Source organism: Myxine glutinosa, chromosome 14 (genome assembly GCF_964187855.1).
Source record: "Myxine glutinosa chromosome 14, kmMyxGlut1.1, whole genome shotgun sequence".
NCBI classification, from domain to species: Eukaryota; Metazoa; Chordata; class Myxini; order Myxiniformes; family Myxinidae; genus Myxine; species Myxine glutinosa.
In genome coordinates, this window is record NC_136274.1 from 18,679,111 (window position 1) to 18,704,501 (window position 25,391).

Sequence of the window (25,391 nt, forward strand, 5' to 3'; positions counted from 1 at the left end):
TAGTGCTGCAGGTGGTCCTTGTAGGCTTGGGAGTGAATTGTGAGACCTGTTTTATTTCGGAGTCTTTCAAGTTGGCGAGCACGAGTTTTCATCAGTCAGAGTTCAGGGGTAAACGAGGGAGCAGAATGGGTGAAAGAAACTGTTTTGGTTTTTATCGGCGCAAGCTGGTCGAGGCAGAAGGAGAGAGTGTGGTTGTCGTAGTCAGTGAGGTCAGAAGGGGTGTGGAGGTCAACGAAGGGAGAAGTAGACATTTTTTCAGAGAGGGTGGATGAGAATGAGGTCGGTGAAAGAGAGTTTAGCTTACGGAAGTTGATAATGCAATAATGCCTTGGTGCTGGGGTGGGGATGTTGATGGTCATAGTGATGGCTAAGTGGTCAGAGAGGGTGAGGTCGGAGCTAGAGAGATGGTGCAAAATTAGTCCAGTAGAGCAGACAAGGTCGAGAATGTGACCACGGTTATGGGTAGGAAAGTTGACATGTTGAGTGAGGTTAAAGCAGGTGAATAAATCAGTGAAGTCAGTGGTTATTGTGGAGTCAGTGGAGTACACGTGGATATTGAAATCACCGAGGAGGAGGATTGAGGGGGAGAAGGAACAGAGCTGGGTCAGAAAGTAGGAGAAGTCAGACAGGAATGATGGGTGTGGTTTTGGAGGGTGGTAGACGACTGCCATGACTGACTGTGTGTGACCAGAGAGTTTAAAAACCAGGTGTTCAAATGATGGAGCAGATGAGATGGAGATGAGGCTGGTCTTGATATCCTGTCGGTGAATTACGGCAATTCCACCACCTCGGCCCTCCGTGCGTGGTTTATTGATGTATGAATATCCATTGGGTGTAGTGAGGTTGAATGAGAAGTAGTCCAGAGGTTGTTGCCAGGTTTCAGTGAGACAGAGAACGTCCAGTTTATTGTCCAGAATGTAGTCGTTCAGGATGTGGCTTTTGTTGTTGAGGGACCGGGTATTGAACAGGGTGAGCTTGATGTTGCTTTGTACGGTGGGGATGAACTCAGGTGATTTTGCCAGGGTTTGCAGACAGGAGGCGCAATCGTGTGCGTTGCTGTGGTGACGTAGTCGATGAGTGGGAGTGCGCTGAGCTGACCAGAGTACGGGAATGGAGTGACCTGTTTGTAAGTAAACAAACTTGCGACCGCAGCCTCTATGAATGTATCTGGGTCATCGCAGGAGTCAGTGGTATTTGATTGCAGAGATGTATATTTATTGCATGATGCAATAAATATCATTAAACCCCTATACATTTCCTCAATACAAATCGTCTCTTCCCTTGTAGGAAATGGTGTATTCTCATCATAATACTTAACGTTCATCTCTCTTATTAATCTTGTAAAGTAATTCATTTTTGGTTCTAATTTAAAAGAGTTATATATATATATACATATTTTAATCATCATTAATTAAAAGATAATCACAGAATAAACATTGTTTTTGGGCTTTTGACTCTGTATTTAATCCCACTCTATCACAAGCTGGACAATTCTCTAATTTATCATATGGAGAATTAGGGAATTCAAGATGCTCAACATCTGGTATGTCGTTTGGATTTATCATATTTATATGGTAAAAGATTACTTAAACTAAAAATCATCTTCACTATAATCGGTGCTTTCATAATCATAATAATAATAATAATAATAATAATAATATAATAAAATAATAATAATCATCATCTATAAAACTACTTTCATAGCTATCGTTAGAACACAAACTCTCAGTATCATAACTGTCTTGCGAAGACAAAGTCTCACGACCACTATCATCACTTTTAAAATCAACAAAATCTTCACTTGAATAATGACTCATTTAATTAGAAGAAAAAACATTACCGTCTATATCCATATACCTTTTTTCATTAACAGATTCAACGACAACATTTTTTAGGTTAAAGGTAATTTTAAAATGGTTCTTGGCTACGACTGAACGAAATGACATTTCTCCTGATTTTTTTTTTTTTTTTTTGTATACTGAATCGAGGCTCGTGAAAGAGCTAACATTTACTTCACAAACAAATCAACCAGACAAACAAAATATATAAAAATAGGGAGCGGAAAACAAGATGGGGAGAGAAGGGGAAGCACACAAACACAGCATTTGAGAGCAGGGAGATGTGTGGAAGGGAGAGGGCTTGGGGGGAGGAGGCATGGGAAGGGGGGTGGGGGAGGGAGAAGTATAAAACACAAGGACACCAAGGACTTCCAGGACAGAAGTTGGTATTTCAAAAAAGTGGAATTGGGGTGAAATTAGCGGGGGTAGAAAAGATCAAGGTTTTGGATGGGGGAAGATAAGAGATGGTGGTGAACAGCTGTTTTAAAGACCTGGAGGGTGGAGTGGGATTGAAGAGAGTGAGGGAGTTTGTTCCAGAGGCGGGAGAAAAGAGGAATGAAGGAGTGAAGGTGAGCAGAGAGTCTTGATTTTGGCAGTTTGACCATAAGAGGGTTGCAGGCAGATCTTGTGCGACCTGTAGGAATATTTGCGGGACAGAGCCCAGAGAGAGCTGGGGGGGCAAGGCCAGAGAGGAGTCGGTAGAAGACGGAAAGACCACCAACCTGCCTGCGGTGAGTGAGTGAGAGGCCCTTGGAGTTAGCTTCATCGCGGGAGATTCCAATGATTCTGAATGCTTTGGTTTCAACAGCGTGAAGACGAGCTAGGTGTGAGGCACGAGCACCAGACCAGAGGGGAGAGCAGTATTCCATTGAGCTGCGGATGAAAGCCTTGTATGTGGTGAGGAGCTCAGGTGTGCCAAGGAAGGACTTCGCACGACGGAGGATGCCCAGTCGGCGACTGGCTTTGGAGGCCAGATTTGAAATGTGGTTTTCCCAGGAAAGATCATGGCAGATAGTGAGACCCAAAAGCTTGAGTGACAGAACTTCTTGGAGAGGATTATTCAGAAAGTGGATGGGAGGGTTGTGCAGTCGGTCTTTTCGGAGAGACATCGTAAGAGTGTGAGATTTGTCTGGATTGAAAGACATGTTCCACTTGTTTGCCCAGTCTGTGATTTTGTCCAGGTCTGCAGAGAGTGAGGAGGCTGCAGACTGCCGATCTGAGGGATGAAGAATGGAGCGACAGAGAGTAGAGTCATCAGCAAAGAGATACAGAGGATTTTCAAGAGAGTCAGAGAGATCATTGATGAAGACCAGAAAAAGTACAGGGCCCAGAACACTGCCTTGTGGAACTCCAGCCTGAACAGGAAGAGGAGATGAGAGAAACCCATTCAGGGCCACACGTTGACTACGACTAGAGAGGAAGTCCACCAGCCATGCGTGGAGATTTCCATGGATACCAAAAGAGGAGAGTTTGGCGAGCAGAGCAGGGTGCCAGACCGTATCGAAGGCACGTGATATGTCAAGGGAGACTGCTCTAATTTCCTGTTTGACATTGAGGACCTCCATCCATTGTTGAGAAAGCAGAAGCAGGATATATCAACATCTTTCATTTCATCAAGATTAACATCTTTGGGGTTATTAAAGTATATAGAAATTTCACCGTGTTTAGAGCTAATACTTTTATCTTCCTTTTCAGTAGCTTCAGTAAAAAGAGTTTTCTTTTTTGATACTTTTACATCTTTCATTACCTCCTATAGTTTATTATAAATCTCCATAAATAGTGGTGAAACTTTTGTTATAATTACTTTAATTGACGACTTCCCAAAGACAGAGAATGAATGCTCTTCTTTTAAAAGGTATTGAGTAGCTCATATTAGCCTTCATAATAGGTTTAATCCAAAAGTTATTGTAATCATCTTTGTTCAATTTTACATCAGTGCAATATATTTCAGTATCCTTTTTAAATGAGATCGATTGAAATTTGTCTTTTGTGTTTTGAAACATTGTATTTATTAGGCAAAAAAAGTGATTGGCAAGAGATTGAGGGGAAAATAATTTACGATAATTTCAAAATGGTATGTGGTTCGGGAGGGGGTCAGACGAGGTCATCTTACTATAATTTACCCAATGACCATCCGTCTGTCTGTCTGTCCGTCTGTCTGTCTGTCTGTCCATTTGAAGGTACCGCAAAAACCACTGAACCGATCGCATTGATATTTTGGGTGGGTAATCCTGGGAACTCCAGGAGTAAAATAGGGTATTTAGTTTTTCCAATTTCAGCTTTGGTCTCCAGCATTCTCAGGTTTGGACTCCCGCATAACATTCGCGTTCGCATAATGTTCATTGTGACGATGTTTTCATTGTGATGATGTTGTTTTCCCAGGTGCCGCACAAACGGCTGCACCGATCGGTGGACAGTTGCACCGATCGGACTCGGTGACCTCGGACAAAGACCTTTTATATGGACACGGGTTGAATCCTTGCTTGAGAGAATTCCAACCCCCTCCCCGCCATCACGGCCGTCTCTCCAACTCACAATCCCACGAGATATGCGGAAAGGACGATCAAAAACCAATATAAACATCATTAAACATCATTCGTATATAAACATCATTAAAAGTAGATAATGACCTCGGCCAAAGTTCAAACTACGTTTAATCTCTACATGAGAGAATTCCACATAGCTATTTGGGCAGTGTATACGCTAACAGATCGCTGTCTCCATCGATCTTGCCAAGGCCGTAACACCATTTCAGCCTAAAATCCTTTTAACTGTTGATTTGGTAGTTTTTACAATGAAGGAAACACGTATCGGGAGTACATACGACACAGCGATTGTGAATGTGACAGCTCTGAGGCGTCTTTTGCTACGCATCGCAGTGACGGTGAGCACCAATATGGCGGCTGTAAGATTAAAATCTGGCTTGTAGCGGCCGCTTCTGTTTTGCAGAATTCAATCTTTTTTCAAAATGGGCGCCATGTTCTGTTTAGATTTTGATGATTTGCGTGTGATATGATTCAACCGATGTTTATATTTATCGTTTAAAATAAAAAAGCCTTCAATTTCTGATATTTTGCCTTCTAATTTGGGCTTCCCAATTGAAGCCCCGCCCATAGGGCGGGTACCGTTACTAGTTAAGGGAAATTTACCATTTCATATCAGCTCAATGGCGATACCTAAACCGAGAGTTAAATTCTAAAATAACATTTGTCAATATTCTAGATGGTGATTGTTCTTTTAAGAGAATTAAATTATTACCGAAAAATGAAACACAAATATTCGTTGGGTCTCTGTATGAGTATAATGAAAAATGGGGGGAGTTAATAAGTTAAATGCAGGGAGAAAAGGGTGTAATTTTTCAAGCCTGGCATGCCTGGGCAAGGTTTAGGTAAAGTGGGCGGTGCTTCGTAAAAGGTGGGCGGGGCTTAGGATGGAGAAAAGCGGCGCAATTTTTGGAGAGAAAAGGGGGTGTAATTTCAGTGTTTTTTTAAAGGCTTTTGTGTTAAAACATATATAGCGGCCAAACCACGTGACCGATGACGTCATAATTATCATTAAAAAATTCTACAGGAGGAGTTGCACCAAAAGGGGCGCAATGTTTTGAGTGAAAATTTCCTGTCAATCGGATCAACGGTTGCAGAGAAAATCACATTTATTCTGTGCGGGCAAACAGACAAACGGACTCAAATGCAATACCCTCTCCTCAGGCAAGGGTAAAAAGGGGTGCAATTTTTTGAGAGAAAAAGGGGTGTAATTTTATGAGATAGGGGGTGTGAGTCAATAAGTTTTTCCCTTTTTCCCCATTGACTTCAATGTTAAATTATAGGTGTCCCAAGTTCACGTTTAGAAAGTAGAAAACCATCACGGCATGTCGTCATTTACTTGAACTCGATATCTCTTTTTTCATTCCAAACAACATAACTCCAATCACAAATTAATCACAAAATAAACTTTTAACAACATTGCTAATGTTTCCTTCATTGTAAAAACGACCAAGTCAACAGTTTAAAGGATTTTGAGCCGATAGGTGTTACGGCCTTCGCAAGATCGATGGAGACAGCGATCTGTTAGCGTATACACTGCCCAAATAGCTATGTGGAATTCTCTCATGCAGAGATTAAACCCATGTCGTTTGTCGTTTGAACTTTGGCCGAGGTCATTATTTACTTTTAATGATGTTTATATACAAATCAAAAAGAAGATAATTGGTTTTGGGTCGTCCTTTCCACATGTCTCGTGGGATTGTGAGTTGGAGAGACGACCATGATGGCGGGGAGGGGGTTGGCATTCTCTCAAGCAGGGATTCAACCCATGTCCTTATAAAAGGTCTTTGTCCGAGGACACCGAGTCCAATCGATGCAGCCGATCGGTGCAGCCATGCAGCGATCGGTGCAGCCATTTGTGCGGCACCCGGGAAAATAACGTTATGCGGGAGTCCAAACCTGAAAATGCTGGAGGCCAAAGCTGAAAATGGAAAAACAATATACCCTATTTTACTCCAGGAGATCCCAGAATTACCCACCAAAAATATCGTTGCGATCGGTTCAGCCGTTTTTGCGGTACCTTCAAACAGACGGACAGACATACAGACGGACAGACATTTGGTGAATTATAGTAAGATGATGTGAAGAAGGATGCCACACAGCTAACAATATTTGATGTGTTCCAAGTGCGCACTACCTTGGGTAAATGAGAAGACGGAGACACTGACTCGGACAGTGAAGACATATCTCTGGTATCATTGGCAACCAGAGACACTGCACCAAGTGATGTGGTAAGCGATCTACTAACAGCCGAAGATTGCAGAAAGCAGCACGTTATCACCAATGTGAAGCAACGTGTGATTGAGGAAACTGTCGGAATTTATGATGCACTGAGAAAGCATCACTCAAAAACCTTTGCTGATCTCTACAAAGCAAACGTTTCTACCAAACATAATGTACAGAAAACTATCAAAGCTGACAAAAATGTACTGCAGCGATTGCTCAATGCTGTCACTGCGGGTCAACCATAGGAAATGGTAAATTTCCTCAAACACGAGATGTCCCAAGTCCCAATGTCTCTGGCCAAGGCTAGAGATGAGATGAACTCGACACTAAAGGCAGAACTGATCAGAATCTTGATGGCAGGTCTTCACACACCCATGGAAATTTCAGATGCTGACATGAAGACGTGTGCTGATAGATGGTCATGCACTCATCCAAGCTCTTGGAAAGCCCCATGGGTGTCAGACATTTGGTGACTACACTGATGTGTTCATTCAAACTGTGACATGTCACTTTGGAGAGCATACAACAGTAGTTGATGTGGTAATTGATCATTGCATTGGGAAGGACTCAATCAAGGCAGTGATGCAGTCAAAACGGGTGGGCAAGAAGAAGCCAATTCGCAAGCTCATTGATGGACGCCAAGTCCCACTCTCACAAGTTTGGAGCCAATTCGTTGCCTTCTGTGATATGGCCAAGTTCTTGTCCAATGCCATCATGAAGAAAGGGAAAGCTCCACCAGAACAATATGAGCTGGTAACAGGAGGTGGATTCCCTGATGCAACAGGTGCAAGGTCTACAAGGAGAGATGATGTCAGACTTCGAGGAAACCATGAAGAGGTTCACACCAGGCTGATACTTAATTTATGTGAGACAGTCAATTAAGGATACCAAAGACTGCTGGTCATCTGCAGACACACAGATGTCATGCTGCTTCTGGGACACTTCATATCGACAAAAGCAGCTGAAGTTTGGTTGATCTCTGGAATGGCAAAGAAGCAGAAATGTTACCCAGTACATGCAATATCTCAGGGACTTACACAACCTGTGAGAGATAACCTGGTCAGCTTCCATGCACTCACAGTTTGTGATACAACCTCCTCCTTTAATGGCCATGGGAAGAAGGCATGCTGGAAAACCTTCCAGAACCAACCACTCCTTGTCAAAGAAATTGGTCATGACAGAGAACTCACACCTATTGAAGAGTTTGTGTGTCACCTGTGTGGCACACCTGAGCAGCAAATTGTCAACCATGGAGTTTGTTACTGGAGTAAGTGCAGGACGGCCTGATGCACAGGTTGAAGAAAGAACCTCAGGTGCACTTTCATCTGTGGATGTGATGCGATCGCTTGCTGCAACCCAGCTGGCCAATCGACTCATACAGATAGATGTACATGTCGGCCTTTTCGACACGTCATTTCCCCTTCTTACTTTGTTTTCTCCTCCTTTTATTGTCACCAGTTGGCTCAACACATACACATCACATTGATGCATTATTAGTGCACTCTGCAACATCAGCGTAATGGCCAAAGCATTAAGCATCATTTTAAATTCATTTTAATTTTTTCATCATTACATCATCATTTTAAAGGAAGTCCTTGGTGTCCTTGTGTTTTATACTTCTCCCTCCCCCCCCCCCCTTCCCACGCCTCCTCCCCCCAAGCCCTCTCCCTTCCACACATCTCCCTGCTCTCAAATGTTGTGTTTGTGTGCTTCCCCTTCTCTCCCCATCTTGTCTTCCGCTCCCTCTTTTTATATATTTTGTTTGTCTGGTTGATTTGTTTGTGAAGTAAATGTTAGCTCTTTCACGAGCCTCGATTCAGCATACAAAAAAAAAAAAAAAAAAAAATTAAACAACTAAAATTGTGTTTTTAAATATGTTTCATGAAAAACATACTATTTTGCTTTATTATGCCATACATTAGCTTGTGATATAAAATTTAACCTGTTAATTACAGAGGCTGGATTTATCTGCATTCTAATAACAAAGTGTTTCACAATTCCATTCATTGAATGAGGTTGCAATTCATGCAAAATCTCAAAATACACATTTTGACCTTATTGACCTTTGAATTCAATATCGAGGGAGGCATCCACCCAGATTTTCTTCCTCATCCTATGAAGGATTGATCTAGCATGGTTGCCCACTATTAACAAGCAATTCTATCAAAAGTGTAAAATCCCATGGTGGCTGGTCCACTATTTAGATATTTAAAGATAAAATAATCGAATATTTGACAAGCAATGATGTGTGATTTTTTTGCATACAAACTCAAGGTTCGTGAAGGAGCTATAACATGGAACAGATCAGGACGGACCAGAACAAAGGCGAAAGGAACAGCATATATACGTGGGCGGAGGGACACCACAACAGCAGGGTTGGGGGAGAAAATAGAGGGGGACATCGAGAAATAAGGAATGCGGGGAAGATTGTGGGCCAGGAGACAGAGGATTCACCGGGTGGACAAGATGAATACAGAAGCAAACTCTTTGGAAGGAAAATCTGGAAAATTAGAAAGAGGTGGTGGGCATGTGGTGGGTTAAAGTGAAGTAAAAAGATCATGGTTTTGGATGGGGGATTTTCTGTTGAAACCGATTTTCGATTTCATACATACAATACATACAAACACACATACATACAGTCCATATATACATACATACATACATACATACTGTACATACTAACATACAAAATGTACATACTTACAAACATACATACATACAGATATACATACATACAGTCACGTGAAAAAGTAAGTACACCCCATGTAAAGTTTTGACTTTTTCAACATATTTCAACATACAGCTATTTGATCTTCATTTCAACAATATTGATAGATAAAGGTGATATAATATAACAAATATCACGAAACATTTACATTTTGTAGTCCATTGTATAATTTAAATAAACATAAATGCAAATTTCGCATGTGGAAAAAGTAAGCACACCCTTGGCTCTAATAGGTGGTTTTGCCCCCTTTGGCAGAAACAACCTCAAGTAGGCGTTTCTTATAACTGTCTACCAGTCTCTGACATCGACTGGGAGAAATTCTTTCCACTCCTCCATGTAGAATTCTTTCAGCTGTGCGATGTTTGAGGGGTTTCTTGCATGCACAGCTCGTTTCAAATCCCCCCCGCAACATCTCGATGGGATTTAGATCCGGGCTTTGACTTGGCCATTCCAGAACCCTCCATTTCTTTCTTTTCAGCCATTCCTTGGTGGATTTACTGGTTTGTTTAGGGTCATTGTCATGTTGCAAGGTCCACCTTCGGTTGAGCTTCAACTTTCCGACAGATGGCTTCACATTATCCTCAAGCACCCTCTGGTACAATGAAGAATTCATAGTGGATTCTATGATGGTGAGCTGCCCAGGACCTGATGCAGCAAAGCTGCCCCAAACCATAATATTTCCACCACCATGCTTTACAGTTGGTATCAGGTTCTTGTGGTCAAATGCTGTCTTTGGTTTTCACCAAACATGTCTTCTGGTACTGTGGCCAAATAGCTCTACCTTTGACTCATCTGCCCAGACATTGTTCCAGAAGTGCTGGTCTTTGCCTAGGTGTTCATTGGCAAACTTTAGTCTTGCCCTGATGTTCTTTCTGGACAGCAAAGGTTTCCTCCTGGCACACCTCCCATGTAGATCAAATTTGTGCAGCCTCTTTCTAATGGTAGACTCGTGCACTTTGACATCAACAGTGGCAAGAGCTACCTGTAGGTCCCGTGATGACATTCTGGGGTTCTTAGAGACTTCTTTCAGCATCTTGCGGTCTGCTCTCGGGCTGAACTTGCTGGGGCGGCCTGGCCTGAACAAGTTGGCAGTTGTTTGGAATCTTCTCCACTTGTAGATGATCTTCCGGACAGTCGAATGATTGATTTCAAATTGTTTGGAGATCTTTTTAAATCCCTTCCCAGACTCGTAGGCATCTATAACCTTCTTTCTGAAGGCCTCAGAGAGCTCTTTTGATCTAGGCATCGTGACACTGCACACTTCAACAACAAAGAGCAAACCAAACTAAATGTCTGAGGTTTAAATAAGACAGGTGCCTCCAAGATACTCTCTAACGATGTTCTAATCATTTGCACCTGAGCTAGTGCACCTGATTCTAATTTTAGGTATTTGAAGTAGTGATAAATGTAGGGGTGTACTTACTTTTCACGTGACTGTACATACATACATAAATATACATATACCAGACGGACAGACAACAGCTGTTCCAGACGTCATTGCCCTGCTGGTTACGCCGTAAAAAAACTAGAGGAAACCTGTACCCATGTTTCATGCATTCACTACAACCTTATTTTACCAAGGCCCTTCACTTTGTTTGCGTGAAGATATTTGAATGTCTATTAAACTATTCTTCACTGAATATTGAAACTATTTTAAAGTGGTGCTGATTAAATCTTTCAGGTACGAAGCGACTCTGTGCCAATGTGAAGGAGATGACGGGACAGAAGCCTGGTCTGTTTTTCCAAATATGCTGGAGATTTTTAAGCCCTTGCATCCTCGTGGTAACTCAACAGAGCACATTCATTTATTTCAGTGACAAAACATGCCGCTATTCATAAAAATTGCATCTCAATTGTTATCATTAAACTTGTTTATAATGATTCTATTCAAATGTGCATCGTCTTCAAATCTTGAAACCCTGTGTGTTCTTCTTCTTCTCCTCCTCTTCCCTTTATAATGGGAGAGGTCCAATGGCACCAAGCTCCTGCTCTGTCTTCTCTGTCCTCCACCACTCTCTGTCCTCAGCCAACTATCTGCACCCTCCAACAACACCACCTTACTGATATCCTTCTTCACACAATCCTCCCATCTCAACCGTGATCCACCTCTTTTCCTTCAATCTTGCTCCCTCAAACTATCCACTCTCTTTTCAGTGGTGCATCGAGGAAATCTAGGGGCAATACCCCTGGCGCTCACCTGGTAGAATAAACAATATACTGCACTGAATAAAGGTATTTTAAACCAATTTCAATGCTTGCTAGAAGACAGGGCAGCATGTAGAATCATACTAACAAAATCATAAGACTTTAAATAAACAATCACGGTCGAAGTTAAGTCTGTTCACAATTGTATTTTGTCGAAACTGTATTCATCTTTCGGTGTGTGAAGTTATTGTGTGCAACTTTGGTTGTTTCTCGGTGTTTATCTTTCATAAATTGATCGTCTGTTTGCCGTGTCGCGAGCAAGGCCTTTGCCGCGTCGCGAACGATTTGAAATCGAAGTTAAGTGATTGTTCCCATTTGTATTTTCGTTAAAACTGTATTTATTTATGGTGTTGTACGTATATTGTGTCCCGACGAAGATTTTTCGGTGCAAATCTTTCATACCTGTATTGAAAATCGTGTCAATTCGTGTCATATCTTGAGGCCTTGTACAGTGTGCACTGTACAACCTTGAGGCTTTGTTTTTCTCTCAGTGGTCCGTCGTTTGTGATCCAATAACTTTCGTTCTCTGTATTCCCAGTCTTTTCACCCATAGCCTACTTCTTGTGTAAATCTCAACTCAAAAAAAAAACCCAAAAAAAAAAAACATTTCCTTCTCTGTTCTCATTCGTTTATTCATTCTTATTCGTTCGTTCGTTCTTCGACCACGTGTTTCTCCCCCATTTCCCCAGATAGTTTTCACTCATTAACCTTCAATGTTTACACTTTCCCCTCAAGTTATGTATTCCGTCATATTTTATAACACCTTTTTCTTCTTCTTCTTTAAAAGGCTGCTTTCGACTTGCTCACCAATTCAATTCATCCCAAAAAAAATATCCATCTCCTATAGTGCCTTTTTTCTACATTCCCTAAACTCTCCTGCACTCCATCCTCCATCCAGCGTCCTTAAACGTATTTTTAACTCGAAGGTCACAAGAAACTCATTTTGCAATAAATGTTCGTTTCCCATAAATCGTACACTTTCAAAAATCCAATCTCACCCCTCCCCTCCAAATCTTCCCCATAACCCCTCCCCTCCAAATCTTCCCCATCACCCCTCCCCTCCAAACCTTCCCCATCACCCATCCCTTTCAAATCTCCCCCCTTGCCCCCTCCCTCCTAAACTACCCCCTCACCCCTCCCCGCCAAGACGCCCCCTCGCCCCTCCCCTCCTAGACTCCTGCCTCACCCCTCCCCTCCAAATCTCCCCCATATCCCATCCCTTTCAAATCCCTCCCCTTGTCCCTTCCCTCCCAAACTCCCCCCTCACCCCTCCCCTTCAAATCTCCCCACCCTCATTGCTTCTCAATTTCCCCCCTCTCACTCCCCCTCCTCAAAGCGTCCTCCCCGCTTCTTCCCCCTTCAAACTCTCACCTCCATCTCCCCCAACCTTCTGCCTCGCTCTTCCCCCTCCTCAAATAACACCTCATTGTGGCTCACCCAATCACCATCAAACCTTTTGTCCGCCCCATCCTTCCCTTTCTCCGAGCTATTCTGAAATCTCTGACACACCTTCAACAGCTCTCCCTACCTCTTCCACCTCTTCCACATCTTACCCTACCCCTCCTCCCCCCTGTTCTGTATCTGATGCTCCCCCTTCCTCTTCATTAACGGTATGGACCTCAAACATCCAGGGCCTTCGTTCAAACTTAACTGATCTCTCCATACAGGTTGCTTCTGTCAAACCAGACGTGATCTGCTTAACAGAAACTTTCCTCCTTTATGATGTCTCCGATTCCATAGTATCTCTCCCGGGCTACTCCCTCCTCCGGTATGATAGACCTGAGCCTCGTCCTGGAGGCGGGGTTGCTATCTTTATCAAAAACTCTCTTCCTCACTCGCCCTGCACTGCACTCTCTCCACCTCACCCCCAGGAATACCTCTGGCTACGGCTTCCCCTTCGCTCCCACCTCTTGTTCATATGTGTGTTGTGCCGTCCACCAAACAGTGATGACTCCATCTACATCTCGCTGTCTGATGATATGGACCAACTTCTATCTACTCATCCCAACTCTCTCTTCCTCATATGTGGTGATTTCAACTGTCATCATGCCAGTTGGCTGGGTGTGGGTACCTCTCTCACCAGTCATGGCTCCTCAGCAAAGGACTTCTGCGACTCACTGGGACTGACACAATCTGTCAATTTCCCGACCCGGATCTCAGTCAACGGAACATCTTCTCTTCTGGACTTGGTTATGACTAACTTCCCTGAAAATGTCTGCTGCTCTTCTTCTGCTCCGATCGGATCATCTGATCATGTTCTTGTTAAAGTGGACATCTCTCTGACCATCCTCAGGGAGCCTGCTCAGCGTCGACGAGTCTGGCATTTCACTCAGGCCGACTGGCACGGTCTTCAAGCAGCCATCAATCATCTGGACTGGTCTCCCATCTCTACCACCTCTGACATCAACTCATCCTGGGAATTCCTCCAAAGTAAATTGCGCTCTCTCATGCACAGATTTATCCCATCTCGTCTTCAGTCGTCATACCCTTCCTCCCGTCCATGGTACACAGAATCTTGTGGTGAGGCTGTTGCCCAGAAAGAAATTGCCTTCGTCTCCTGGAAAGCAAATCCAACGGAAGGAAATCTCATTTCGTTTCACAAAGCCCGAAACAAGTGTGTGTCCACCCTCAGGAGAGCCAGGAAACAATATATCTCCGTTCTCAAGACCGAACTCTCTTATCTGTCTCCCTCTTCCAAATCCTGGTGGCGTCTGGTCAAATCCGTTTCTGGTGTTTGTTCCCCCTCCATCCCCTCCCTTACCTCAAACGGCTACACAGCTGACTCCACACGTGAAAAAGCTGAATGCCTCAACTCTGTGTTTGCCTCTAAATCTTGTGTCCCAAACCCATCCCTCTCTGTACCCACCATACCCAGTCGTACCCTGCTGCTCCTGGACTCCGTGTCCTTTCCTCCTGACAAGGTGGAAAAGTTTCTGTCAACCCTCGACTCTGATTCTGCAACTGGACCCGACGGCATCAGCCCACGGGTCCTAAAATCCTGCTCTGCTGCTCTATCTCACCCTCTCTCTGTTCTCTTCACCCTCTCTTTTGCTCAAGGTCAACTGCCATCTGCTTGGAAATCAGCCAACATCACCGCTTTGCACAAAAAAGGTGCAAAAACAGATCCTCGCAAATACAGACCAATCAGCCTTCTCCCAATTATCAGCAAAGTCATGGAATCCATCATTGCTTCGGATATGAAATCTTTCCTCTTCTCCAATGGCTTGATCTCTGATCATCAATTTGGTTTCAGACCAGGTCACTCTACTCTGGACATGCTGCTTCTGCTGTCTCAACAATGGATGGAGGTCCTCAATGCCAAACAGGAAATTAGAGCTGTCTCCCTCGACATATCACGTGCCTTCGACACGGTCTGGCACCCCGCTCTGCTCACCAAACTCTCCTCCTTTGGTATCCATGGAAATCTCCACGCATGGCTGGCGGACTTCCTCTCTAGTCGTCGTCAACGTGTGGCCCTGAATGGGTTTCTCTCATCTCCTCTTCCTGTTCAGGCTGGAGTTCCCCAAGGCAGTGTTCTGGGCCCCGTGCTTTTTCTGGTCTTCATCAATGATCTCTCTGACTCTCTCGAAAATCCTCTCTATCTCTTTGCTGATGACTCCACTCTCTGCCGCTCCATTCCTCTTCCCTCAGATCGGCAGTCTGCTGCCTCCTCACTCTCTGAAGACCTGGACAAAATCACAGACTGGTCAAACAAGTGGAACATGTCTTTCAATCCTGACAAATCTCACACTCTTCCTATGTCTCTCCGAAAAGATCGACTGGACAACCCTCCCATCTACTTTCTCAACAATCCTCTCCAAGAAGTTCTGTCGCTCAAGATTTTGGGTCTCACTATCTGCCATGATCTTTCTTGGGAAAACCACATTTCCAAGCTGGCCTCCAAAGCCAGTCGCCGACTGGGCATCCTCCGTCGTGCGAAGTCCTTCCTCGGCACACCTGAGCTCCTCACCACATACAAGGCTTTCATCCGCAGCTCAATGGAATACTGTTCTCCCCTATGGGCCGGTGCTCCTGCCTCACACCTAGCTCGGCTTCACGCTGTTGAAACCAAAGCTTTCAGAATTATTGGAATCTCCCGCGATGAAGCTATCTCTGAGGGCCTTTCACTCACTCACCGCAGGCAGGTAGGTGGTCTTTCTGTCTTCTACTGACTCCTCTCCGGCCTTGCACCCCCAGCTCTCTCTGTGCTCTGTCCCCCAAATATTCCTACAGGTCGCACAAGATCTGCCAGCAACCCTCTGATGGTTAAACTGCCGAAATCTCGGCTCTCTGCTCACCTTCACTCTTTCATTCCTCTTTTCTCCCGCCTCTGGAACAAACTCCCTCACTCCCTTCAATCCCACTCCTCCCTCCAGGTCTTTAAAACAGCTGTTCACCACCATCTCTTATCTTCCCCCATCCAAAACCTTGATCTTTTCTACCCCCGCTAATTCACCCCAGATCCACCTTGTTTGAAATTCCAACTTCTTTCCTGGAAGTCCTGGCAGTGTCCATATGTTTTATACCTCTCCCACCGCCCCCTTCCCATGCCGCCCCCCCCAAAGCCCTCGCCCTCTCTCAGATCTCTCGATGTCTCCATGTCTCTCGGTCCCTGCTCTCAAATGTTGTGTTTGTGTCCTTCCCCCTCTCTCCCCATCTTGTCTACCGCTCCCGATGTTATATGTTTTATGTGTCGGTTTGTCTTTCTGTGTGATTAATGTTCGCTCTTTCACGAGCCTCGATCTTGTATACAAAAAATAAATAAATAAATAAAAATATATATATATATATATATTTTGGGGGGCAAGCCACCACCCCCCTCCCACCATGTGTACCTCCTCAGACCCCAATGTTTCCAATCCCTTGAACAAACATTGGTGCATCCCGGATGATGAAGGTTCTGGTGACGTTTCATCAAAATTTTGTGTGTAGGTTCTGAGAAAAAAAACAAATACCTATTTTGGGGGGCAAGCCCCCCATAGACCACCTTCGACCCCGATTTTTTAAATGCCAGGAACAAACTTTGGTACAAAACAGGTGATTAAGGTTGTGGCCAGGTTTCATCAGAATTGCATGTGTAGTTTCTGAGAAGAAAGCAAATACCTATTTTGGGGGGCAGCCTCCCCGTATATCCCCAAAGGGGCATCTTTTTTAATGTCGCAAACAAACATTGGTACATCACGGGTGGTGTAGGTTGTGATGAAATTTCATCGAAATAGTGTGTGTAGTTTCAGAGAAGAAAGCAAATTCCTATTTTGGGGGGGTCAAACCTGAATCCACTTTGACCCCCGGTAGACCCCCTTAGACCCTGATTTTTTTTAAATGCTGTGAACAAACTTTAGTCACAACACAACAAATATAATTTGTGCCAAATTTGGTCGCAATTCCATCAGCAGTTTCGGAGACGGAGTTTCAAGTGTTTACGGACGGATTGACGGACGGACGGACGACGCATCATCGCATAAGCTCCCCTACACTCCGTTCCAGGTGAGCTAAAAATAACGCTTGGGACGACTATCAAATTGCCGCCCCCTCGTAACTGACATGTTGAATAAACACAAAGTCTAAAGAAATAACTTTAGTACAAATCAAATTAAGTGCAGTACATTTACAAGTAGACAGTTATACTTTTGTTTTCTGCCTTTGTAAATGGTCCTTTGTTTACTAAGCATGCAGTTATTGTGATCGTGGGACCTACTTTGGCAACCTGTCGCTCCCCCACCAAGAGTCTGGGGTCCCCCCAAGTTAGGGAGGAGCTACATACGTTGTACGGGAAGATAACCACCGAGCCACGCTCACGGCTCCGGATGAGCCGCTGTACGTAGTTGGAACTCGCACCGAGCGCCGTGAATTAACTCCTATCCACCTACATGGCCTTTATCCGCATCTTGATGGAGTACTGCTCTTGCTCAGCTTGCCTCACACCTTGCTTGAGGCCATGGAAATCAAGACTTCAAGATCATTGGAATCTCCTGCAATGAAGCAGAGTCTCTGGGCTTATCACTTTCCCATCGCAGACACGTCAGTGGTCTCTCTCTCTTCAACCACCAGTAGGCCGGTGTTGCGCCCTTTGCTATTTCCATGCTTTGTCCCCACACCCCCTCCACCCCAAGGATTCTGCAGGGAACACACAGTCCACCAGCAACACCCTGATGGTGAAACTCCTAAATTCAGAATTATTACTCACATCCACTCATTCATTCCTCCTTTTTCCTGCCTGTGGAACAAACTTCCACATTCTCTGCAATCACCTTCTTCCCAACAGGTCTTCAATACAGCTGTTCACCACCATCTCGCATCTTCCCCCATCCAAATCCATGATCTTTTCTACCCCAATTAACCACCCCTCCCCACAGCAAGCCCACCTATTTCCAGATTTCCAGTTTTTCCTCCATACGAGCTTGATTCTGCATCAATCTTGCCCATCACATGCATCTGCCCCTTCTCCTCTGTCTTCCCCACATTCCTTGTTTGTCCAAGTCTCCCACTATTTTTCCCGAAACCTTGCTGTTGGTGTTTCCTCCCTCATTCTCTTGTTCCTTTTGTTATATTGCGTCCTGATCCGTTCTGTGGTCCAGCTTTTCCATGAACCTTGACTTTGTATGCAAAAGAAATGTCACCCGATACTTCACAGGCAAGGGTTTGTGTCAGAGAATGCACCGACCTCTGAATGAATGTTAAGCGAGATGTCTCTTCTACTAGGATTTGATGACAGATGCTCCTGCAGCAACTTTCAAAAAGAGCAGGCTCTGAGGTGCTGGTACATTGGCAAAGTTTTAATTTACTCCCCTCGTTAAGCAGCCCTTCGTTAAGCAGACATTTCCCGGTGTGTACCCCGGTTTAGAATAGGTACAACGTATGCCTGCGTGTCGTAAGAGGCGACAAAAAGGGTTGGCGTCAGGAAGGGCATCCGGCCATAAAAACATTGCCTCAAAAAGAGAACCATGACAATTACAACTACATATGGGCAGGGTACAGCCCGAAGTACCCCGTGGGGGACCCCACTCCCTCTCGTCAAAACTCAAGGTGGGGAACCCGATCGAAGCAAGGGTGGAAATCATTCCATTTATGACGACGAAAAGTCTGATGCCCGACGTGGAGATCGGTTTCTGAGGTTTGGGACATGGAATGTAGGGACAATGACAGGGAGATCAGGAGAAGTGGTGGAAGTATTGGTCAGAAGAAGAGTGGACATATGTTGTGTGCAAGAGACGAGATGGAATGGAAGTGGTGTGAGAATGGTGAAGAGTTGGCAGGGACAGAAATACAAGTTTGTGTGGCAAGGGTGCCCGGAGGGCGTGATTGGTGTTGGTGTCCTGTTTTCTGAGGAGTTTGTAGACAGTGTGGTGAGTGTGACGAGAGTGAGTGAAAGGTTGATGATGGTGAAAATGATGATTGGAAAGCTCTTGGTGAACGTCATCTCAGGATATGCTCTGCAGGTTGGTCGGAGCGATGAAGAGAAGGACAAGTTCTGGTGCGCGATAGAGAAGCTGATGGAAAACGTGAAAGATGAGGAAGTTGTTGTGGTAGGAGGAGACCTAAATGGACATGTGGGAAGGAGTATGGACGGTTTTGAGGGAGTTCATGGGGGTTACGGATATGGTGTGAAAAATGGAGAAGGTGAAAGGATTTTGGAGTTTGCTGATGGAGCTGATTTGTTGATTTGTAATACTCAGTTCCAGAAAGAGGATAATAAGCTTGTTACATACACGTCTGGTGGATCGACGACAACCGTTGACTACCTGATGGTGCGTAGGCGAGATAGGGGGCACCTCCGGGACACAAAGGTGCTCCCGGGGGAAGAGGCTGTTTCACAGCACCACTTGGTTGTCTGCGACATAAGGGTGAAAGGTGCAAGGAGAGCTCGGCGGGTGAAGTACCAACCGAGAATGAAGGTGTGGAGGTTGAAAGAGGTGACAGTGAGGGAGGCATTAAAAGAGAGGCTGAGTATGGTCGAGGATGATGTGGTTGAGCTTGAAAGGGGTTGGATGTCAATGAAAGATAGTCTGTTGGGAGCCGTTGGTGAGGTATGTGGATGGACAAAAGGACCACCGAGGCACTCTGAAACATGGTAGTGGGATGATGAAGTTGGAAAGAAGATTGAGGAGAAGAGGAATAAGTTCAAGGAGTGGCAGAAGGCGAAGGGTACGGGGGCAGAAAAGGCAGAGCATGAATGTTATAAGGCAGCCAAGAAGGCTGCAAAGAAAGAGGTAGCAAAGGCACAGGAGGCATGTAGGAAAAAGTTCGGAGAACGCTTGGATTCGGAAGAGGGTCAGAGAGCGGTATTCAGGATTGCAAAGCAGATGGCGAAAGAGAGGTGCGATGTGATGGGGGTGAGTTGCTTGAAGGATGAAGTGGGACAAATCGTTGTGGACCCAGATGGAATTAAAGGAAGATGGAAGAGATATATGGAAATACTGTTGAATGCAGAGAATGAATTGGATGGCAACATCGAGAGTAACCCAGTTTTAGGACCGGCAGAGAAGATAACCGAGAAGGAAGTTGAGGAAGCGATAAAAACAATGAAGAGTAGAAAAGCCGGAGGGCCTACGGGAGTTGTGGGAGATATGTTGAAGGCAGTGGAAAATTGGGGTGTGAAGAGAATGACAGAGATCTGCAATCTGGTGGTGAAAGAAGGCCGCATTCCAGTGGATTGGGTACTGAGTACCCTCGTCCCTCTATACAAGGGGAAAGGTGACCCTCTGGACTGTGGCTCATATCGAGCGATAAAGTTATTGGAGCATGGAATGAAGGTATTGGAAAGGGTGTTGGAGAGGAGGATAAGGAAGAAAGTGAAGATTGACGAAATGCAGTTTGGATTTATGCCAGGAAGAGGAACGACGGACGTGCTTTTTATTGTGAGGCAGTTGCAGGAGAAGTACATGGAGAAGAGGAAGAAGTTGTTTCTTGGGTTTGTTGATCTGGAGAAAGCATTCAATAGGGTTCCACGTAAAGTAGTGACCTGGGCATTGAGGAAGTTAGGAATGGAGGAATGGTTGATCAGAGTAGTGATGACAATGTACAAAAGAGCATGCACAGCTGTAAGGACGAAGGACAGTAACAGTGGTGAGTTTGAGGTGAAGGTGGGAGTGCATCAGGGGTACTAAGGGTACTAAGTCCACTACTATTTGTAGCTGTGATGGAGGTGCTGGCTCGGAACGTAAAGGAGGGTTTACCGTGGGAGTTGTTGTATGCAGATGATCTGGTGTTGATTGCAGAAAGTATGGATGGACTGAAGGAGAAGATGAACAAGTGGAAGGAATGTATGGAGACAAAAGGTCTGAAGGTGAATATCGGAAAAACGAAGGTGATGGCAAGTGGTAAAGCATGTGGTGAGGTGGAAAGAACTGGGAAGTGGCCATGTGCTGTGTGCAGGAAGGGTATCTATATATAATATATAACCACCTTTAGAGGCCATTTTTCCCCGCAAGCGGGGGTTGGCCTTTTTGGCCAACCATGGTTGTTGTTGTTTTTTGGTCCCCTTTTTGAAGCAATGTTTTACGGCCGGATGCCCTTCCTGACGCCAACCCTTTTTGCCGCCTTTAACGACAAACAGGGAATTACCAGTGAACTGGTACTCAATTAGCCGACCTCGGAAGGATGACAGGCTGAGTCAACCCCCCTGGCGTTAATTCAGCGATCGACCGGGATTCAAACCCAGGATCCTCGGATCCCAAGCCGGCACCCTAGCCGCTAGACCAACACCAGGGATAATCGGAATGTATGGAGACAAAAGGTCTGAAGGTGAATATCGGAAAAACGAAGGTGATGGCAAGTGGTAAAGCATGTGGTGAGGTGGAAATAACTGGGAAGTGGCCGTGTGCTGTGTGCAGGAAGGGTGTCGCAGTGAATTCCATTCAATGTACAATGTGTGCTGAGTGGGTTCATCAAAAATGTAGTGGTTTGAGAGGGTCATTAACCAGTGTGGCAGCTACATTCAAGTGTAAGGTGTGCACAGAGGGAGCTGCAGATGGAGGAAATGTTGAGTTGGATCTTGGAGACAGCATGAAGCTGGAAGGTGTGAAAACATTTTGTTACCTAGGAGACATGCTGAATGGAGAAGGTGGATCAGACTCGGCAACGGTTGCTAGAGTGAGATGTGCCATTGTGCATGGAAGACGTTTCGGGAACTGAGTGGCGTGCTGATGAGGAGGGGAGTGTCGTTGAAGCTGAAGGGAAAGGTGTATGCTGCATGTGTGAGAAGTGTTATGATTTATGGGAGCGAGACATGGGTAATGAACGTAGAGCAGCAACGAAGGCTGGAAAGGGTGGAAATGCGAATGGTTCGGTGGATGTGTGGAGTATCGTTGAGAGAGAGGAAGACAAATGATGAATTGCGAAAGATGATGGGAATAGAGCCTGTGATGGATGCTGTGAAGAGAAACAATTTGAGATGGCTTGGTCATGTGTTGAGGAAGGATGAAAGTGACTGGTTGAGAAGAGTGATGGAAATGAATGTAGAAGGAAGTAGAGGACGGGGACCACCGAGAAAGACTTGGCTAAAGATGGTGGAAGAAGAAATGCGGGCAAGGGGGTTAACAAGGGGAGATGCAGAAAATAGGGCAAAATGGAGAAGATTGTCATGGAGACCGCAAGGCTAACCCCCACTTTTGCAGGGAAAATGGCCTTAAAATGCCTGTTGTTGTGTTGTTGTTAAGCAGCCCTTCAGCAACATCTTGCAATGCAATCAAAGTCTGTCCAGAGTACAATTTCAGCTATGGAAACGTTTTCGGAGTGGTCATGCAAGTAGCCTACGTCAGGACGACCTTAGTTGTGAGGAAAGATGAGAATAATGGCTGTTTACAATAAATATGATGAAAATATTCCAAGATATCATAAGTAACCCTGGGGTATCGTATTTGCATCTTAATGCTGCAAATTTACTCTTCCAAAAGCCAAGATCTTGGAAACATGAAAACAATACAGTATTCTTCAACACCTTTCTGCCAGATTGAGGCCCAAAGGCCTTCCGCTTCAAAGCTTTGATTTGAGCATTGGGGTATTGTTCCATTGGTATTTGAGATTAGGGCATTGTTCCAAAATGAGAAAGGTGCAGATCTGAGAAAGGGAATATGTCGTTGATGTGATGTGATTGAAAAATTAAAAATTATTGGAGTTTGGTGAGAGGTTTGAAATAATAACTTATTTTCCTGGATTCCTGCAGGCAATAATCCTTTCTAAAATCATTCTTTACAAGACCGTTCACTATGGAGAATACACTTACCCTTCATGGGCGTCGGCGTTTCTGGGGTGGATGACAACCATCTTCATCCTCATTTGGATCCCATTAGGAATGGTTCATACGCTCACCAGAACTACTGGCACCTTCTGGCAGGTAATCCACAGCAAGATGAATGAAACAAGGAAAAAGTACATTTGCATGTGCATAAAATATATATTACACAAAAATAAACACATGTATGTTTATATCTTGAACACTAAAATCCATGATAACACAAATGACAAAGCCATGTTAATGCGTTTCAAAGTGCAAAGTGCGTATGTAGTCATAAAAGGAGTTGTTGGTTCTCTATTGAGACATAAACACTTTTGAAAAATAAAAAACACAAACATTCTTACAAAGACCAAATTACATGGTGAAGTGTACTTCAACCTGAAGATCAGTCTCGTAAAGCTCATCCAAAACAATCCACGTGCACCTTTACTCAAAGGCCTGCAGGATGCACAGTCAGACAAAATAAAACACGTGAATCCTGGCCCGAGACCTCGTCCGCAGGGTGTTCCAAGTTTACACGACGTTTCTATCTTCAGGCATCGTCAGAAACAAAACAATAGCTGAGAATAAAAAGCTTGCAGCTGAACCTGCACAGTCACGTGAAAAAGTAAGTACACCCCAAGTAAAATTTTGACTTTTTCAACATATTTGAACATACAGCTATTTGATCTTCATTTCAACAATATTGATAGATAAAGGTGATACAATATAACAAATATCATGAAACATTTACATATTGTAGTCCATTGTATAATTTAAATAAACATAAATGCAAATTTCGCATGTCGAAAAAGTAAGTACACCCCTACATTTATCACCACTTCAAATACCTAAAATTTGAATCAGGTGCACCAGCTCAGGTGCAAATGATTAGAACATCGTTAGAGAGGATCTTGGAGGAACCTGTCTTATTTAAACCTCAGACATTTAGTTTGGTTTGCTCTTTGTTGTTGAAGTGTGCGGCGTCACCATGCCTAGATCAAAAGAGCTCTCGGAGGCCTTCAGAAAGAAGTTTATAGATGCCTACAAGTCTGGGAAGGGATTTAAAAAGATCTCCAAACAATTTGAAATCAATCATTCGACTGTCCAGAAGAACATCTTCAAGTGGAGAAGATTCCAAACAACTGCCAACTTGTTCAGGCCAGGCCGCCCCAGCAAGTTCAGCCCAAGAGTAGACCGCAAGATGCTGAAAGAAGTCTCTAAGAACCCCAGAATGTCATCACGGGACCTACAGGTAGCTCTTGCCACTGTTGATGTCAAAGTGCACGAGTCTACCATTAGAAAAAGGCTGCACAAATTTGATCTACATGGGAGTTGTGCCAGGAGGAAACCTTTGCTGTCCAGAAAGAATATCAGGGCAAGACTAAAGTTTGCCAATGAACACCGAGGCAAAGACCAGCACTTCTGGAACAATGTGCTCTGGACAGATGAGTCAAAGGTAGGGCTATTTGGCCACAGTACCAGAAGACATGTTTGGCGAAAACCAAAGACAACATTTGACCACAAGAACCGGATACCAACTGTAAAGCATGGTGGTGAAATGTTATGGTTTGGGGCAGCTTTGCTGCATCAGGGCCTGGGCAGCTCACCATCATAGAATCCATGATGAATTCTTCATTGCACCAGAGGGTGTTTGAGGATAATGTGAGGCCGTCTGTCGGAAAGTTGAAGCTCAACCGAGGGTGGACCTTGCAACATGACAATGACCCTAAACATACCAGTAAATCCACCAATGAATGGCTGAAAAGAAAGAAATGGAGGGTTCTGGAATGGCCAAGTCAAAGCCCGGATCTAAATCCCATCGAGATGTTGGGGGGGGGGGGGATTTGAAAAGAGCTGTGCATGCAAGAAACCCCTCAAACCTCGCACAGCTGAAATAATTCTGCATGGAGGAGTGGGCAAAAATTTCTCCCTGTCGATGTCAGAGACTGGTAGACAGTTATAAGAAACGCCTACTTGAGTTTGTTTCTGCCAAAGGGGGCAATACCACCTATTGGAGCCAAGGGTGTACTTACTTTTTCCACAGAAGGAAATGGCATCGCTGTTAATTTTTTGTTGAATAAATTATTGCAAAGTCAATTCTTCATTGTTTTTTGTTCAATTAGATTAGATCACCTTTATCTATAGATACTGTTTAAATGAAGAGCAAATATTGATATGTCCACCTATGTTAAAAAGATTTTAAAAAACATTTCATGGGGTGTACTTACTTTTTCACGTGACTGTATACCCTTGAACACCACAGAGCACATGGTATCACATCTGGTGCCAGGAAGTAACTACACTAGTAAACTGGATTTCTCATTTACATTACCAAACATGACATCGGTGTCATCATCCTTTGTGTCAATTTAAATTGACCAATCAGTAGATAGATGACATGATATTACGATATATAAAAGCATCGAAGGCAAGGCCGAGTCTTTAGAACAATATTATGTTGAGGAGACTACTTCGGACAAACATGGAAGAGCTTCATGCAGCATGATAACCTCGGTCTTACTTTCCAACTGTCAAGTTCACTTGTGCGTGCATCATTTTATTGTTCAATTAAAAACACTCCAATCCCCTCCCACAACCCCTTCCCGCTCTCTCTTCCCACCTCCCCCGCCCCC

General features: G+C 44.3%; 2 protein-coding genes across 19 annotated transcripts in view; one reads left to right on the forward strand and one right to left on the reverse strand.

Moving 5' to 3' along the window:
- Window positions 1–25,391, reverse strand: part of LOC137439459 (multidrug and toxin extrusion protein 1-like) — a 649,989-nt gene that overhangs the window by 392,025 nt on the left and 232,573 nt on the right. The window lies entirely within an intron of this gene.
- The window catches only part of LOC137439463 (sodium- and chloride-dependent GABA transporter ine-like), a 234,626-nt gene that overhangs the window by 201,746 nt on the left and 7,489 nt on the right, over window positions 1–25,391 (forward strand). Inside the window, exons 11-14 of one of the 9 annotated variants that reach the window (XR_013621313.1) lie at window positions 1,023–1,126; window positions 8,882–8,932; window positions 11,017–11,117; window positions 22,705–22,875. Coding sequence is in view for 3 of the 9 variants with exons in the window: in XM_078767908.1 (XP_078624034.1) it covers window positions 11,017–11,117; window positions 22,705–22,875 (272 nt within the window). In the remaining 6 variants the exon portion in view is untranslated. Of the gene's footprint in view, window positions 1–1,022; window positions 1,127–8,881; window positions 8,933–11,016; window positions 11,118–11,489; window positions 11,568–22,704; window positions 22,876–25,391 lie in introns of those variants that run through there. The other 8 variants (XR_013621314.1, XR_013621316.1, XR_013621315.1 and 5 more) reach the window with 8 other exon arrangements.